Source organism: Heloderma suspectum, chromosome 1 (genome assembly GCF_057233095.1).
Source record: "Heloderma suspectum isolate Gila_16-S chromosome 1, 16-S_ref, whole genome shotgun sequence".
Taxonomy (NCBI): Eukaryota; Metazoa; Chordata; class Lepidosauria; order Squamata; family Helodermatidae; genus Heloderma; species Heloderma suspectum.
The window spans coordinates 367,131,792-367,148,784 of NC_139458.1; the positions used below are offsets into that span (position 1 = coordinate 367,131,792).

Consider the following 16,993-nt stretch of genomic DNA (forward strand, 5'->3'; position numbering starts at 1 on the left):
TAAAGGAAAATACACGCCACACTGGCGTTGTTTGTTTTAGGTTTTGTTTCTTCAAGCCTTCTAAAATTTAGAATCCAGATGATGTCTGAGAACTAATCTTGCCTAAAAACAGGGGCGTGGGTAGACGACTATTTCATTTCAGAGGACACAGGTTGAGGAGGAGCACGCACACAAAAGAGCAGCTTTTTTTCTGAGCCGTCCCTTGCCAACTGCTGACGGAGGCAGTCCTAATGAATCATCCTGGCTGGTGATCATGTGCTAGAAGCCGTCACTGGGGCAGCCAAAGAGGAAGTGCGGCTTGTTTTCTTTTTCTTGGTTCCTCTGCTGCAGAAGATGAAAGGCGAAGGAGGCAGCGCCAGCAGGAGCAACAGGCAAAGTTAACCAGGGGACTCTGCCTGAATAATCTAGAGCTCAGATGGAGGCCCTTGAGTGGGACTCGGTGAAAAATGACACCTTTCCATCAACGCTGAGTCCAGCTGTGCTCCCCTATGTGAGGCTGGGTCTGACTATTGCCTACACTGTCTTGTATTCACTCCTTTTCGTGTTCATCTACATTCAGCTCTGGTTGGTCCTTCACCACCGGCACAAGAGGTTTAGTTATCAAACTGTCTTTTTATTCCTGTGCCTGCTCTGGGCTTCTCTTAGGACGGTGCTTTTTTCATTTTACTTCAAAGACGCTGTCACCGCAAATTCTCTCAGACCCTTTGCCTTCTGGCTTCTTTATTGCTTCCCAGTATGTCTCCAGTTTTTCACACTGACCCTGATGAATCTTTACTTCACTCAGGTAAGGAATGGTCATTTCTGCATATGGGTTGACGGGATTGTGACAGAATCAAGTTTAAAGGACTTTCTTTGGCAGAAAATTCAACTGGCCTCTGTTGTCTATGGAAAAGATGTAAAGATAACATTTCTGAGGTCAGTTTTGAATGAAGCAGCAACAGCTGCAGATCACCCAACACCAAAACTGTTCAAGATATCTTCTCTTTAGTAAATTTAGTGTCAGTAGAATCATCATTTTACTGGAGAGGTGGAGGATTAATTGAAAACTACACATGGAATGGGTAGTCCTGATCCTCAGAGAGATACTGAAGCTGATTTTTACCAACAATGCAAAATAAGGTTTCGCAACTCACACATGTCTGTTCATCAAGGAGTCTGAATCTCAGTTGCAGCTCTGTGGTTTCTCCTCCATAGAGATAGATTGGCTTTGAATAAAGCTGGATATATTCAAGAGATGCAACACTCATTGTGGCCATTAATTTTGATGCAAGAGTTGTTTCTTTCATCAGACTGAACCAATAAAATTATCCCCAAGTGGAATACAATATTGGATGGCAGTATTTTTGATGTAATTACTGCCATCCAGTGAAAGTTGGTGAAAAAGTACATGCAGGAAAATTCTTCCTGGTAGCTGGTGTGGCGTAACGGTGAAGAATAGAAGCAGTGAGCCAGGAAGTCCGGGGTTCATTTTCAACTCAGCTAGGAACTTGCTAGGTGAGCTTAGGCAAACCACTGTTCTCTCAGGAAGAGCCCGCCTTCTGGCCTATTTTGCAGGACTGTTGTAAGAAATACTGAGAAAAGTATGTAAATCGTTTAAAATGCTTCATATGCACAACGGAAATGTTCAGCATGATTACTAATACCCCTATGCAATTTGATCATTGGACCAGATATTTAGTGGTACATGAGGCTTCACTAAACTTTTTGCTTTATATACAAACCTAAGCAAGAAAGACAGTAACACTATCATTAACATTTTAAAGAAGGTAGGCGGAGTAACCATTTTATTGTTATATTACAGTATAACCGTGTTGGCATTTTACTGTTGTTTTTAAAATATCATCCCATAAAAAGTTTCTGGAGGCTGTGGTACTCAGGAGACCTATGTCCAAATCCCATTCCATTCAGGACTTCATAGAACGGCTTGGGTCTGGCACTGTGACTTAGTCTGTTCCTAAGCATGTTTTTCTTGGAAGGACATCCCATTGAATCCAGTGGAGGTTGCTCCCACGTGAGAAGTTTGAAGCTTTAACCTCATTCCTCATATAAGAGTGACTAGTTAGCTCACAGTGTGAAGATGGTCCATAATTTGCATATTTAAAAAGTGTGTTATTACCAGATCTGCCAATCCTTTGTTAAGTGAAGATAGGATATTGTGCTATTGCCCCTGAAAAGAGATTTGCAGAAGACGCATACAAAAGTTAACATACAGTTGTGGCAGAGTTTGCATATAAAGAAAGATTAAAAAAAAAGATTTGAGAAATATAGGAACAGCATCTGAAGGAATATAGCACACACCAAAGAATAATTCCCAAGCCCATAGTAATAAGTCACACACAAGGCTGCAATCCTATGCACTTCACAGAGAGTAATTCCCATTGATTACAAGAGGGCTTTATTCTGAGTAAACATGTCTAGGGTTGCACTAAGTTCCTTCTGTAGTCAATGCTTCAGATGATTCAGGAGGTGGCAAGTTTGGCTTGTAATTCAGCATATTGTTGTCACAGGATTCCCTCTTAAAAATTACACCTACATTGTCAAATCAAACATGCAAGGGCAAGTGTGAAAGGGGAGGAAAGGAAATAACTCTGTTTGGAGGCAACTTTCACCCAAATAAAAAGAAAAAAGTCAGACTGGTTATGCCTCACTGTGCATAAAACCCAGGCTGTACTGTGTGAAGAGGTTATTGATTGTTAGCAAAATATAAGGTTATAAAAGTGGTGAAGAAAAAGGGGGTAATATTCATTAACATGACAGTAGAAACACTTTAGGAAAGCCATTGGAATTATGCCAGGAGAGACTAACAAGTGCTTGGGAATAATTAAGCAAATGCTTGAGAACAAGAGGCTGAGGCTCCTCCGAGTTGGCAGCTAAGCTGTAATGAGGGAGGGGCATTTGCAGGGGAGAATTGGCCAGGCAGGCGGAGAAAGGGTTGTTTAATCCCTTTCCACCTTCCAATTCTTCCCTGCCTCCATGGCTTTTCCTCCCAGCTAGGTTTCTTTCTGTTTTTGGAGCCATGGGAAGGAGGAGAGCCTGGAGGGAGAGATTGTAGCGGGAGTGGGGGAGTGGGGGATGATGGAAGAGCAAGAGGGTGCTATTATTGCACTTTTGTCCTACAGCTGTTTGGCCACTGTGTGAACAGAATGCTGGACTAGATAGGCCTTTGGTCTGTTCCAGCATAGCTCTTCTTATGTTCTTTGCTTAGCACCCACTCCTCTTCTTACATTCTTAGCTGAGCAATTCTCTCTGGCAAATGCCCTGCCCAGACCCCACATTGCTGTGTGCAAACACATCAAGCAGTGGGTTGGGAAAACCCATTTTTGCTGCATAATATGCAGTTCCCCCCTGAATCACAAGAGTGCTCCTGCAAGACAGTCAAAAGATAGTCAGATACCCTGAGCCATTTGCTGAATTCACTGTATAGTTACACCTTTCTCATAACCATACACACACAACTGTCCAAGCTAGAGCAAGGGTGGGGAAAGTCTGGTCCTCCAGATGTTGCTGGACTGAAACTCCCATCAGCCCTAGTCAATGTAGGCAATGGTGAAGGTGATGGGAGTTGCAGTCCAGCAACATTTGGAAGGCCATATTTTTCCCATCCCTGAGCTAGACCTCTTCCTCCTGCCAACATCATCCAGCCCATCAGGTTGGTTTGGGGAGGGCGGAACTCTGGCTCCCATACTGAAAATGGTTTGAGCCCCTGGTTACCCTGTCCCTGGAGTATCCAGAACTGCCACCATAAGTTGGCCTGATTTAACCATAATGTAGGAAGGCAAGAAGAACTAAACCATGTGGAATTAAACATGGCATCCCGTTTAAATCTGATCCTCACCCATTATGCCAGGGATCTATAGGAAGGCAGCCTGTGTGCAGACACACTAATGGCCAAGGGCTTGTTTAAATGCAATGCTGAATGCTTGCAACATGGCATGGGTTAGTTTTTCTTGCTTGCCCACAGCACATTGAAATTGGTCCCTAGATATTCAGTACAAAGGATCCTCATAGCAGTGCCCTGATAGCAGTTTTTTGTTTCCTGCTCAGAGTTTGGAGTTAATTTTCCTCATTCAGCTGGGCTGGGGACCCGGAGATTGCTTTGCCTTCCCTAGTTTGTCTTTTCCACTTAGGAGCTCCAAGGCTATCTGCTCTCAGGCTGTGCTCCACATCTGGTTAATATAGAATGTGGCTTAACGCAAGCAGTGTTTTCATATGCAAAGCTTAAAGAATATCATCGTGAAGTCAGATGAGAAAGAGAAGCCTTTGTTCTGATCAATGTAGGTTTTACATTCAGATTATAAATCAGGGGTGGGAAACCTTGACCCTAGAGGGGGAAATCTGACTGGCCCAGGGTCCCAATCTGGCGCTATGGGATTCCCTGGGTGGCCATGCCCCCTTCCTCTGGCCTCACCCCCTTTCCCACAACCACTTATCAATAGGTAACATTTGCCTTCTGTTGCACCTCAAAAGAAGCTGGGCCAATGAAAGGTAGCACCATACCTTTTTGTTTGTTCAGGCTGTGTTTACAGGGAGCCTTTTTTGGCTATTGGGTGTACTCATTCAGCACATGAATCAGGTCTTTAGCTTATGCCTTTCTGTAGACTGAGAGCTGGTGTGGTCTATTGATAGAGTGTCAGACTAAGAGTGGTGAGACTCAGGTTCAAATCCCCATTCAGACAAGAAGTTTTCTGGGTGACCTTGGGACAGAGACTATCTCTCAGCCTGGCCCACCTCACAGGATTGTTGTATGGATAAAATAGGGAGAAAATAATCATGTGCACTTCCCTGAGCTCCTTAGAGGAATGCAGACTATAAATTAATGAAAGCAATTAATTGTGCGTCTACATTTCAGATGTGACAATTATAAGCACCAAAGCAGGTTATGTGATATATACATAATATGGATGCAAGAGAAAATGTATCTGCCTTTTCCAAGTACTTTTCAATTTCCTGAATTCCTGGTTTAACACTGAAGCAACAAAGCAGATTCACAGAGAGCTTTTATGTGGAACTGCTTACCCCTGTTCTCTGGACAGAGCAGAAAAATACATTCCTTTATGCGTCATGCTTGGGCATTTATTGGACTACTAAATCTAGTTCAATCATCACATTTTTTTTACAATGGTGGAAACCAAATGGACAAGATTTGGAGAACAGCAACAAATGTGATTAATGAGTTTGGAACATCTTATACATGAGGAAAAGGCTAGGAGGAAGTGGAACAGGATATATTTAGATTAAAAGAAAAATGGGGAATAAACCAGTGTTCAAGTCTTTAAAACAGGGGTGGCCAACTTGTAGCCTTCCAGAAGTTTTGGCCTAACATTCCCACCAGCCCTCACCATTGGCTGTGCTGCTAGAAGTCATAGGCCAGAACACACTGTCCACCCCTGCTTTAAAGGCCTCCATTTGGAACAAGCCTTTTTTACTAGGACTACTCATATGTAACAATACAAGTGGGTACATATCTAATATCTAGTACATACACTTTTACTTCATACTAAATACTATTAAGTATTTAATAGGTCTGTTCTTTAACCTTCAATCCACTACATGTCTTTTCCACCATGTGTACGTTATAGACACACACTGAGTAACCACAATGGTTTCAGCTTATCAAAATACATTTCTACAGTTACACACAGTTAAGAACAATAATGTGTAGTTACTTCACTTCTTACTAGGGATGGGTGATTCAGCAAAACTCAAGTTTGTCAACGTTTTCACATTTTTGAAATGTACGTATTTTCTCCCATTGATTAAAGGATGTTTGTGCACATTTTTCAAATGAACAGATTTTTTGGTATGTTTGAAATTAGGGGTGTATGAAACACACTCACCTGTCTGGTTGGGGCGCCCACTGGGGGGGGAAGGCGATCCGTCCCTCCCCCCCCCCAGAATCCTCACCAGCCGGCTCCGCTCTGCGGTGAGTCTGCAGAGCCGCCAGCCAGGCCCATCTGCATCCAGACTTCCATCCGCTGCTGGTCTGCGGCCACAAATGGCGTCCGGCATAGCTGATGCCATTTGCGTCCCTGCTTTAGCCGTGATGGGCTATGTAAATCTTTACATAGCCTATCATGAAAAGAGTAGTGACGCAAATGGCGTAGCGGACGCCATTTGCGTCCCTGCTCTTTGCTGTGATAGGCTACGTAAAGATTTACTTATCCTATCATGGCAAAGAGCAGGGATGCAAATGGCATCCGCTACGCTGTACGCCATTTGTGTCCACAGACTGGGGCAATGGATGGCAGAGGACGGACCTGGACCGGCCGGCAGCAGGTAGCGTCCGTCCCGGGAAAATGTCGCGGGGTGGGGAGATTCTAAAGAATCCGGACTCATTGGAGTCCGTGGCGGATTTCTCTGCCATCCCTATTTGAAGTGCATTTTATTTGTTGTGCAAATTGCATTCCAAGCTTTGAAATGTTAGTATTTCGACCAGAGCACAGATACAAACACAGCTTGCATTCGAGTGTGCATTCAGTCCTGGGAGGTGCAAATAATTGGATGCATTCTGACCAAAACTGAATTGAAACCAATTTCACACCCATCCCTACTTCTTACAGGGTAGAAGTGGGTACATGCTAAACATATTTAACATGGGCTGTTTGTACTCTAATGTGTAAATCAGCCCCCCAAAAGGACAAGAAGCAATAAGGTTCTTTCAGCAAAGCAGACTGAAATTGGATATCAGGAAGTATTTCATTTCTATGGGCTCCTTCACACTGGGCTCTTATCCTGCGACTGAGATTGCTCCTTCACAGAAGTTTGCAGGCTCTTTACATGACACTGTGAACCTCCAAGGCATCTCCTGCACTAAATGCCCTTTGTTCCGTTTTTAAATAGATCGCAGATAATGAGCTGTCAAATTACCCCCTTATGTTCCACTTGTGTTTCCTCCATGAAAAGAGGAATAGGGGCAAGAAGAGGAGTGAGATCCATGAAAGATAATGGAAGACTCAGATACGGGGAGAAAGAGGGGGAAGGGGGTGGGGGGAAAGGAAGCACGTGAAAAAGGGAGTCATTGTGATCCTGCATTTAAAACGGAAGCAGAAAGCCCTGTTTTAAATCCAGGATTTTAGGCTGGTGTAGAGATGCCCTTTAAAGACAGCTGAGCAATGGAACAATCAGCTACCCAAGGTATAACAGAATCTCCCCATACCAAAAAATTAAGTTCAATCCAGACAAGATGAAAGTAGGGGGTGTCACAACCACTCGGGCATGCATGCTCACAAAATCAAGAGACCCTTCTCAAAGGCTCTCCTCAATCCTGTGAGCTGCCTCCTCTTCCCCCTGACCTAGTGGTATAGGAAGGAGGCAGACTCAGTCTTCAGCAGACCATCAGTTTCCCACTGAGGGTTGCAGGACTGGTGGTCCTAAGTCTTCAAGGGGAAAAGACACTCTGCTTTGGCTAGGGAGCCCCCACCACCTCTGCCATGGGTTATTTTTGTGGGTTGTTTGTGGTTAACAAACCATGGTTTTGTTAGCATGGTTGGGTTCACACAAAGCAACAACCCGTGATTCAGTAGCAACCATGGTTCAACGATGACCAACACTCAACCCTCACTCTGGCTTGTCGTGTTGTGTGAACCATTTGTCAGAGGTCCTGCTGTGTGTGCCCCCCCCCCCAACTTCACAGAGAAGGTGGGTAGCAACTGGAGAGAAGGACTTTCAAGTAGTGGTACCTCAGTTGTGGAATGCCCTTCCTACGCATGGGCGGCTGACACAGTGCTTTTATCATTCAGGTGACAGATCAAGGTGTGTGTTTTTTCACTCCAAGGCCTTTAATGGGTGATTGGTGCTTGCTGTTTTTATTGTCTTGGTTTCTCTGGTTTTGTATGATCTTAGACTGCTTTAGCTGCTGTGCTTTTTAAAAACTGAATTGTGTAGAGGTCTAGGGTTGGCTGCAGCTCCCTGGACATTCAGTGGCAAACTCAGTTTTGCTTTGCTGCCACTTAACATGTGGGATGACTCCAAGGAACTGGCCTTTTGCAAATCAGCAATGAAAAGAGATATTTTCCCCAGAAGCAGTGCAGTAGTTTTACTGTGCATGATAATTAAATCCAACAGCACTAATGTATATGGCCTAATAATTTGTATGAAATAAGCTCAGTTTGTTTGGAATACAAGAGAGTGCCAACTGTATTTGTACTGTTCATTGCAAGTGTAATATGCACTCCCATTTTCTTACAGGTGATTTTCAAAGCTAAATCAAAATACTCACCAGAACTACTTAAATACAGGTAAGAAACACATTCCCTGCCATGAGTAAAAAGAAACGCAACTATTAATTGTTGGGCCACATTTTAATATGCCTAGTCAAATAAGTAATAATAATAATTACATTAAAACCTTTTCTACAGGATTTGGTATTTTTGAGGCACGCTTTAGGCTATCATGTTTTGCGATAAGTGCAGTGGTTTTCCTAACACACAGTATGTGCAAGTTTCACAGCTGAATATCTGAGGAAAGGACAGGGCTTGTATCTTGATGGTCCTGAAACACCCACATAAGGCCTGATCCTGCCTCACCTCAGGATCAGGATGTCTTTTTCCTTCTTCCCATGACATTTTTTTGCCAGTGCCAGGAGACATCCTAGAAGTAGGTGAGAGGAAGCTTTTATATACAGTGCCTCGTCACATCCAACAATTAGGACTCAAGACAGATAGAAAGTACCAGAGAGTTGCTTTAGTCCAGCAGTGGGCAGAAGGTAAATCGCCAGACACTTTGGACTTCAACTCCCAGAAGGCCCTGCTAGCATGGCCAATGCTCAGGGATGCTAAGAGTTGAAGTCCAAAGCATCTGGACATCTACTTTCTGCCCACCCCTACTCTAGTCTAGGGGAAGCTGCAGTAAACTCTATGGCACCAATGAGAACTTTCTTTCTGTTACTATTTCCAGCACAGGGGCACCAATTCTTTCAGCATCACGTCAGGAGAGGGAAGGTTTAAATCACCCACCCACCCACCCCACACACTCTGTTTTCCCAACCCGGATTTCGCTTCCCTGTGTTTGGTTTATTTCATTTTTAAAAAAAACTCTGATGTTCCCACATTTAATTTTGTGCGTACTTAGTCTCTTTATTTCTCCAGACAGCCAATTTGCACTTCCATTTTGGTCAGCAGAGCGCTGGCCCAAGAGTAGAGCTCCTGATTTAGCTTGCCACCACTAATGACCTTTCAAATATTTACATGAAAGCGTGAAATTAGGAACTAGATTGGGCTTAATCACCAAAGCTCAGCCTTGTTTTCAGTACCAGGGCTGAATCCTGGACAATGCAAAGTAAGTAGAGACTAGAGTCCCCCTGACCAGGTGCCAAGTTTATTTCCTTTGCCACATGCAACTAGAAAGACCGCACACATCAGAGACTATGAGGAAGGTCAGTTTCCAGACTGACCCAACCTCCAGTATATTATCTCCCCCATGTGCACATGTTGTTGTTGTTTATTCGGTCAGTCGCTTCCGACTCCTCGTGACTTCATGACCAGCCCACACCAGAGCTTCCTGTCGGCCGTCGCCACCCCCAGCTCCCCCAAGGTCGAGTCTGTCACCTCCAGAATATCATCCATATGTGCACATGTACACTGCTGCTTATGATGATGTGCCTGTTTTGTCACGTATATATACTGCATGGACCTGACACAATTTGGGCTTGTAGTCATGTGTTCATATAGCAAAATATGTGCATAACTTACCCATAAATTATATCTGTGTAAGATGGAAAGTGTTCTTTAAGGTAGCCACATGCAGAAGTTGCCTTGACTTTCCACAATCCCTCATGGGAGTGACTTGCAATTCTTACAATTTTTGCTCAAATGAATAGGTCAGAAATTCTCTTCCATTTCAAAATGTGATACAATGTGTTTTTAATTCCATGCAGTCAAGCACATTGTCTGGATGTGTCCACAGTGGGTTGTTGCATCCTGCTTTTCTGTACAAAATATTTGAAAAGGTATTCCTTTAAACTTTCAAGTTTAAATTAAGGATGCTTCCAGATAGAGGGCTCCTAGTGCTAACCAGTCAAAAGGCATTGTACAGCTATTCCATCTTTCCCTCCTTAATGGATATTTTTTCTGGTAAAAAAATAGAGGACAGTAGAAGTTGCTGGAAAACACAGAAGGTTACAAATAGAAAATGACAACTTCTAGACTCTTTGTAAAATTCTGTCCTTGAGGCAGGGGATTTCACAATAAAAGCCCCATCTTAAGAGAGTTTGTGATTTTTTAAAATCAGCCTTTCAAGAAAGTAGAACAAGTGCATAGGCTGTGGTGACTGTGCAAGTGTTTTAACAGTTTCCTTTCCAGAGTTCAAATGCTGCAGTGTGTGTGTGTGGAATCATTTTCAACAACAAATGCCATTTTTCTTAGTACATTTAAAACATACAGTTTTTCTCTGTGGATAGTTGGAATTGGTAGTGAACAAATGAAACATTTTTGTGTTTCAAATAATTTTATTCCTAAATACTGTCTCCTTCATCAAACTCTGTTGTGCAGCATCTTTAATGATGGTTGCTAAAATACAAAAAATAGTGAAACTGTTTAGTCTGCTTGATCAGGATAAGGTGAGAGCTGCTTGATATTGTCACAGGACCACAAATAGTGAAATAAAGTATTCCATACTTATTTTCATTTTCTGCGTATAGATATTGTGAAGTTGATCACAAGACAAAAAGCAGTATAATTTAACAATTTAAAGACTGTTTTGCCCTTCTAATAATATCTATGTATGATTTGTTCTGGAACTTTAAGACAGCAATTCTGTGGTCCCAGGGACTATAGGATGGCTCAGAAAACCCCTTCCGAGACAGCGCTCCAACCTCAGAAGGTGGAATCGGAGATCCAGCTCCTGACCCATCACAGCCAGCATGGGGAGTACCGCATCAGCTGCCAAGGCCACAAACTCCAGTAGATATCACATGTGCACATGTGTTTTTCTGCTAACATTACTAACCTGTTGCAGCATTTGATTGGTCAGGCAAGGGCCAGGCAGAGTGATGAGCGAATAGCAGTGAGGGGTTACTGGACAGAGCTGTGTGTGCCATGTGGCGTACTGACAGTGCCGGCTCCGGGTTTGGGGGCAAGACACCTTTAGCGGGCCCCCCTCCTTCAGTGAGTCTGCCTTCTCCCAACAACAGTCACTAGCTGCTATTGCTCCTCAGCCTCTTTCTCATCATTTCTACCACTTGCTTTCTTGATAATTAATTATGCCACTCCATTTTACTGCTCCTTGATTTTTTTACTGTAGTTGGTAGTGTTTTAAATGCTGTGTTTTAATGCTGTGTTTTTAATATTTCATTTTAATATTGTGCACCACTGAGAAATTTTATTTATTCAGTGGTAAATATAACAAACAAACAAAGCATAGAGCCAGTGAGCAAGTGAGGAGTAGCATCTACTGCTGTTCCTCTTCACCAGCACCATTATCAGGGCCAGAGCAAGAGACAGTGAACTAGCAGCTGCAAAGGTGAACAGGCAGAGCATGTCCAGAGGGCTCTGGTCAGTGGTCCCCTCCTGGCGTATGGGCCTTTGGCAGGTGCCTGCCCATGCCTGCCTTTTGTGCCAGCCCAGCCTACTGGACACCCCCTATCTTAGCCTGTTGCCAGTGTTGAAAAAAGATTTAACTGCAAATCCAGTCAGCTTTTGTGCTTGGCATTGGAAGACAGGCACCTTGTCCACCTCAGGCGGTAAAATGTCTTGGGCCGGCCTCAGTTCCAGATTTTTCTCCCAAATTATTGTACTTCCTGGGACAGGGAGTGGAGTATTTTTCTTTGTAGAAATGAGGGTGAGAGAGGGCCTTCTCAGTGGCACTCCCATATGGGCATTGGTTCCAGTGACGACATCATTCTGAGAGTGGCAACAGTGGCTACTTGTGCTGCGCCTGCCCCATCTATCTCTACTCTCAGTTTCCAGCCACACGAGCACATCCTTGTAAGGCAAAGAGGTAGTATCAGGCAACATCATGACCAGGCTCCTCCACACCAAAGTAGCTCCAGTCTGAGGGTGGCAACAGTACCTCATGCTGCACCCACCTGTCCCATCTATCTCTACTTTCCAGTTCCCCACAACACAGGCAAATGAGGTCAGTAAACTGAAGCTGAGGTGGGGTGTCATGAGCTCAGGTGAGAGTGGCTGCAATGCAAATGGTAGAATGTGGACCTGGAAGGGGCAGTGAGGCTGGCTTTCTGGCAGGCCCAGCCAGGTGGCATGCGGCCTGTTAGGCCTTTGGTTTGGTAGCTGCAGGAGCGCCTACCTCATAAACTATCTCTTGCTGACTGTGACTATGGAAATCACTGACTTCCCATCCTGTTCCACCTGGCATGGGCCCCTGGCTGAATTCACTTTAATTTTTTTTAAACTGTTTTCCAGCCCGCAGGTGAGGTGTGGTCGGGGGAGAACACAGGAATGTCACCCATCCGGGAAGTGGGGCGAGGGGGGATGTTGCTTGAAAGAACCATCCCTGCCAGTCCCAGAATCACAAGGGAAGATGCACCCTTTATGTACACTGGCTTTTTGTGGCTTAAATGCCCCCCACCCCCCACCTGTAAACATGCATAGGATTGGGCTGTTAATGTTTGTATATGGAAGCACCCTATGTTTTCATCCACAAATGTTTGGAAAGTGCTGAAAAAAAGCATAAAGGAAAGGGAGAGATGGCCAACTGTCACGTTATGAGGACAGCCATTCCAAAGTTCATACATGCTCATGGACAGCCACAGGAAGGATGTGGATACGGCAGTTGATCCCCAGGGGATAAGCCATAGTCTCCAGTGCTCTTTTTTTTTTTTTTTAAGCAAGTAGAATCCAAGGTATGAAGCAAAATGTGAAGGCGCTATTCTGGCTATCCATTTTGTAATAAACTAGCCATTTCCTACCTTTTAGTGTTTTTAGCTTATGCATGGGTATGTTAACCCTTCTGGGTACGTTAAGCCTTTTTGGGGTCTTCTCTGTTAGGAAGTAATTGCAGCCTCATTAAAAAAAACACTTTTGCAATCCAGGAGTATCTTGTAGCTGGGTTTGGACAGTAATGTGTCTACCAGAGGTAGCAGCAAAGACAGGAGTCCATGATCATTCTAACTCAGGTTCTTGTTAATATGTTTTTTTTCTGAGTTTATAAACAAGTAAAAATTACCTTGAAAATGTGTGCAGATAAAAGTGTATAATTATTATACCCATATTGCAGGAGGCAGGGCTGTGGCTGAGGAAGTGTGGGTTACACAAATCTGCAAAGTAGTCCAGGTTGTTGTTCAGTTTTGCAGAGGGTGTGTTTTAGAGCAGTGGTCTCCAAACTTTTTTGATCGTGCACCCCATCAGTGAAAATATTATGCACCCCAATATATGTATATTCATTTATAAATTATATACATGTACTACTGTACTAATATATTTTGTACATTATAAAACATACACAAAAATAAAAATTAAACAGGATGAGATAAAGATGAAATAAACAATATTTTAAAAATATTTTTTAAATTTTGTTTATTAATGGTAGAAAAAAACTTTTTGCTCTCACTTAAATAAATTATTATTAATATAATCTGTAAATCAACTTAACTGTGCACACGTCGTTGCTATATGCCGGCGATCGGAAGGCACCACTGTCAACATGGAAGGAGGGGAAAGGTATGTTTGGCCGGGCTCCTGCCTGTGCCAGAGTCAGGAGTCCTGTTCACCAGCCCCACACCCTGCGCAGAGCCCCCACTCCTTGGCCAACTGGTGGTTTGGCCTGGGCTGTTAACCCTTCCCGCTCTCCTTTGGCAGGATGGAAGCTGAGAGGAAAGTGCCCGTTTCCTTCTTGGCTTCATTCTGCAGAAGGAGAGTGGGAAGAGTTACTCTCCTTCCACCACTGCTCATCGGAACAGTAGGAGGCGGCTTGCACACCCTGGTGGATTGTCTTGCGCCCCCCCGCAGGGTGCACGCACCCCACTTTGAAGACCACTGTTTTAGGGTAGTGTATGACAACTCTGCAGCGTAGTCCAGTATTGTTGGTGTTTTAGGGAAATGCAGATGGGGCTGTGAAATTGATTGTAGCAGCAGTGCAATTTGTTAAGGGTTAGAACAGGTTGTAGTCATACATACATACATACATGCAGCTTGACAAGAACCTGCCATGTCTAGCTCCTGTAGGAGGCTCAAATGGAACCTTTGCCCATCTCTCTCTCAGGCTGTGTTTCCACCAGCAATTTAGTCCAAGCAGGCTGCGTGTTGAGGTTGTTAGGGATATATGATATCATGTCCATCCAGCACCCACCCGGGGTTCCTTATCAGGGAAAAACCATATTTCTTGAAACTCCTTAAGGTCCAGTTCTTTTCCTCAAGTCAGGTTCTCCCTGGTATAGTTGCTGTGTACCCCAATTTTTGCATTGACCTCAGGTATGCTAGCCCTGCCCAGGGGTGTGCCTTTCGCCGTGACCCTGGTCAAGGGATGTTTCCTGTGTGTTTCTCATCCCTGCACAAACCAATTAGTGTCTACTCAGAAGTAACATTGTGCTCAATGAGGCTTCTCCCCCAAACACATCAGAAGTAATTAATTTTCCCCACCCAAGCATAGCAACAGGAGAGAAACATTGAGGCTGGTTAGGAGGCTTCCCCCTCACTTGCACACATAGGAAGTAATTACTTCTAATTTTCACCTTTGTTATGGAGAAAGCGGAGGAGAGCCTGGAAGGGAGGAAGCCTCTCTTATTGGTTGAGCAGCCGCTGCCACTCAGATGACGTTCACTCCAACCCCCCTCCCCTGCACCACCCAGAAAGATGTTAGGAGAAGCAACTTAAAATGGGGCATTGCACACCCCCGTGGAGCCTTGCCCAGACCAAAAGCAGCTCCTAGAAAAATGCAAGTGAGGGACCAATCCTCTGGCCGCTAGTCAGTGGCTAGACGGCCATAGGATATGGTGTTTTCTGGGAACTGAAAGGAGCCCCTGCTCCAAGGTTGGGTCCTGGAGATCCGACCTCCCTCCACTTCTGTGCTGCCTTGGAGGCAGCGCGGAACAGCTCTGTCCTCCGTGTTCACAAGAGAAGCACGGAGCGGCTGGAAAGGGGCATGCCTGGGGGTGTTCCAGGGCGGGGGGAGTGTAGTTGCCTGTACAGCACATCCTTTGTGTTGTATAGGAGCCTCCTTCCCCGCTCCATGCTCTTGCAGCTAGTCAGCCTCAGTCGGCTGTCTAGCCAAAAAAGCAGAGCAGGAGGAGCAGCAAGGGAACAATCCTCTCTGTGCTTTTCCTGCCCTGCTTTGGAAAGGTGGTCACCTCGAAGTTCGGAGGCGGCCGCCTATCTTGATAGGATTGTGCCCTAAGCCAGTCTTTCCTTCTCCTTCCATTGTCATGGAAACAGGGCCTTAGTGTTGGCCTTGGAGCTGAGGCAGTGTGCCATACAGCTCCATAGTGTTTCCTCATGTGCTGTAGAAATAAAGAAACCTCTAGTGAAAGTACCTGACTCTACTGTGTGTTGCCTGTAGAGCAGAGCCTAGCAGCGGGCTGCAAGCTGAGCAGGTCACCCTCATATCAACCATACCCTTCAACCCTGTAATGGCCTTTGGCCCAAAGGGAGTCATGGAAAGAACTGGAGGTTTCAGCGGTGGGTGAGAAGACCTTGTCTGGACACCAGGTTTGCCCATTGAGAAACAAGAGGAATAGATGTGGTATACAAATTTCTCAGAGGCTAGATCTACCTCTCTTGGTAGACCTGGTGAGCAGGACTTATTGCTGCTCAGTCACCAGATCTAACAGAAATGGTAGATCTGTTGCCTGATGCTGTTAGGGCTTATAAAAATGTGCAACTTTACACAAAATGTACAGTTCAAGGACAAATATACCATCCCAAAAGAACATTGCCGTAGTTTAAAATTTAAGCCATACAAAAGTTGAATTGTTAAGTGATGTAAAAAAGTGGCTGATAACAATGTGAACAGTAAAGTGAGTTGTCCAGGCTACTCTAGAACCCTAAAACCTGATCAAGCCTACCCATTTCTTCTTCCATTGCTAAAGACATTCCCCACAGACTCCATTGCTACTCTCTCGAGCTGCCTTCCCCAATCTGGTGCCCTCCAGATATTTTAGACTTCAACTCCTATCAGCCCCAGCCAGCATGGCCAATGGTCTGGAATGCTGGGTTTGCGGTCCAGAACATCTGGAGGATACCAGGTTGGGGAAGCCTGCTCTAGAGAGTGTTCACCACTGTTTCCAAGAAGAAGGAAATCATTCTAGGACGAAGTGTGAAGTTGTCAGTGTTATGATAAGGGCAGTGATGCCATAAAAGATACAATATATTCGTAAGACACCTGTAGTGTGTTTGTGCATTTGGGCTTTTTGTTTCTCTTGTTCCCAGGTGTTTTCTTTTATCCATCCCTCATTCCAACTAAAGTTTTTTTGGAGTTCATGATGCTTCTTGAATATAACACTATTCTGCACTAGTGCTGTTCAGTGCCCAGGACCTTCTATTACTAGGCGTAGGCTTCTATATGTCACAGAATGTGATGCTCAGCCATAAAGAAGGAAAGTGTACAGGTGTGTTGTAGCAGCTTGTGCTATGTGAGAAAATTGCAACTACAAACTGCAGTGCAGCTTTCCCCCCCCCCCCCCCGGAAAAAATTCCAGCAGACACCTATGTGCTCCCAGGCTCTGGAATTCCCTGCGAAGGGAGGAGTGGCTAGCTCCATCTTTATTGTCCTTCCAGTGGCAGGCAAATACGTTTTTTATTCAGGCAGTCTTTTGGCTGTTAAGCTGTTTTGTTTGTTGAGCTAGCTTTTAACTCATGGGTTCTGTTTATTTCTTATTTCATTGTAACTGATAAGTGTTGTGAATGGATGTGTTTTTAACTGATGTGGTTATGTTTTAATTTTGTTACATTTTATTGTTAGCAGCCTTGAGTGCTATTTTTAGTGGAAAGGTGGGATTTAAATTACATTAAATAAATAAAAATATATACTAAATTTCGTATTTGTAATCTATGTAACTATTTTGTCCTGGAAAGAACATCTTTCTGGAGTACATTAAGCATTT

At 44.3% G+C, this 16,993-nt stretch overlaps 1 protein-coding gene across 6 annotated transcripts in view; it reads left to right on the forward strand.

The window, feature by feature from the left end:
• The first annotated feature begins 314 nt into the window (after window positions 1–314).
• The window catches only part of GPR137B (G protein-coupled receptor 137B), a 34,617-nt gene continuing 17,938 nt past the window's right edge, over window positions 315–16,993 (forward strand). For 3 of the 6 annotated variants that reach the window (XM_084828191.1, XM_084828193.1, XM_084828192.1), the window contains exons 1-3: window positions 315–784; window positions 8,188–8,237; window positions 10,743–10,898. In XM_084828191.1, coding sequence (XP_084684317.1) covers window positions 416–784; window positions 8,188–8,237; window positions 10,743–10,898 — 575 coding nt within the window. In that variant the 5' untranslated portion in view covers window positions 315–415. The remainder of the gene's footprint in view (window positions 785–8,187; window positions 8,238–10,742; window positions 10,899–16,993) is intronic. The other 3 variants (XM_084828194.1, XM_084828195.1, XM_084828196.1) reach the window with 2 other exon arrangements.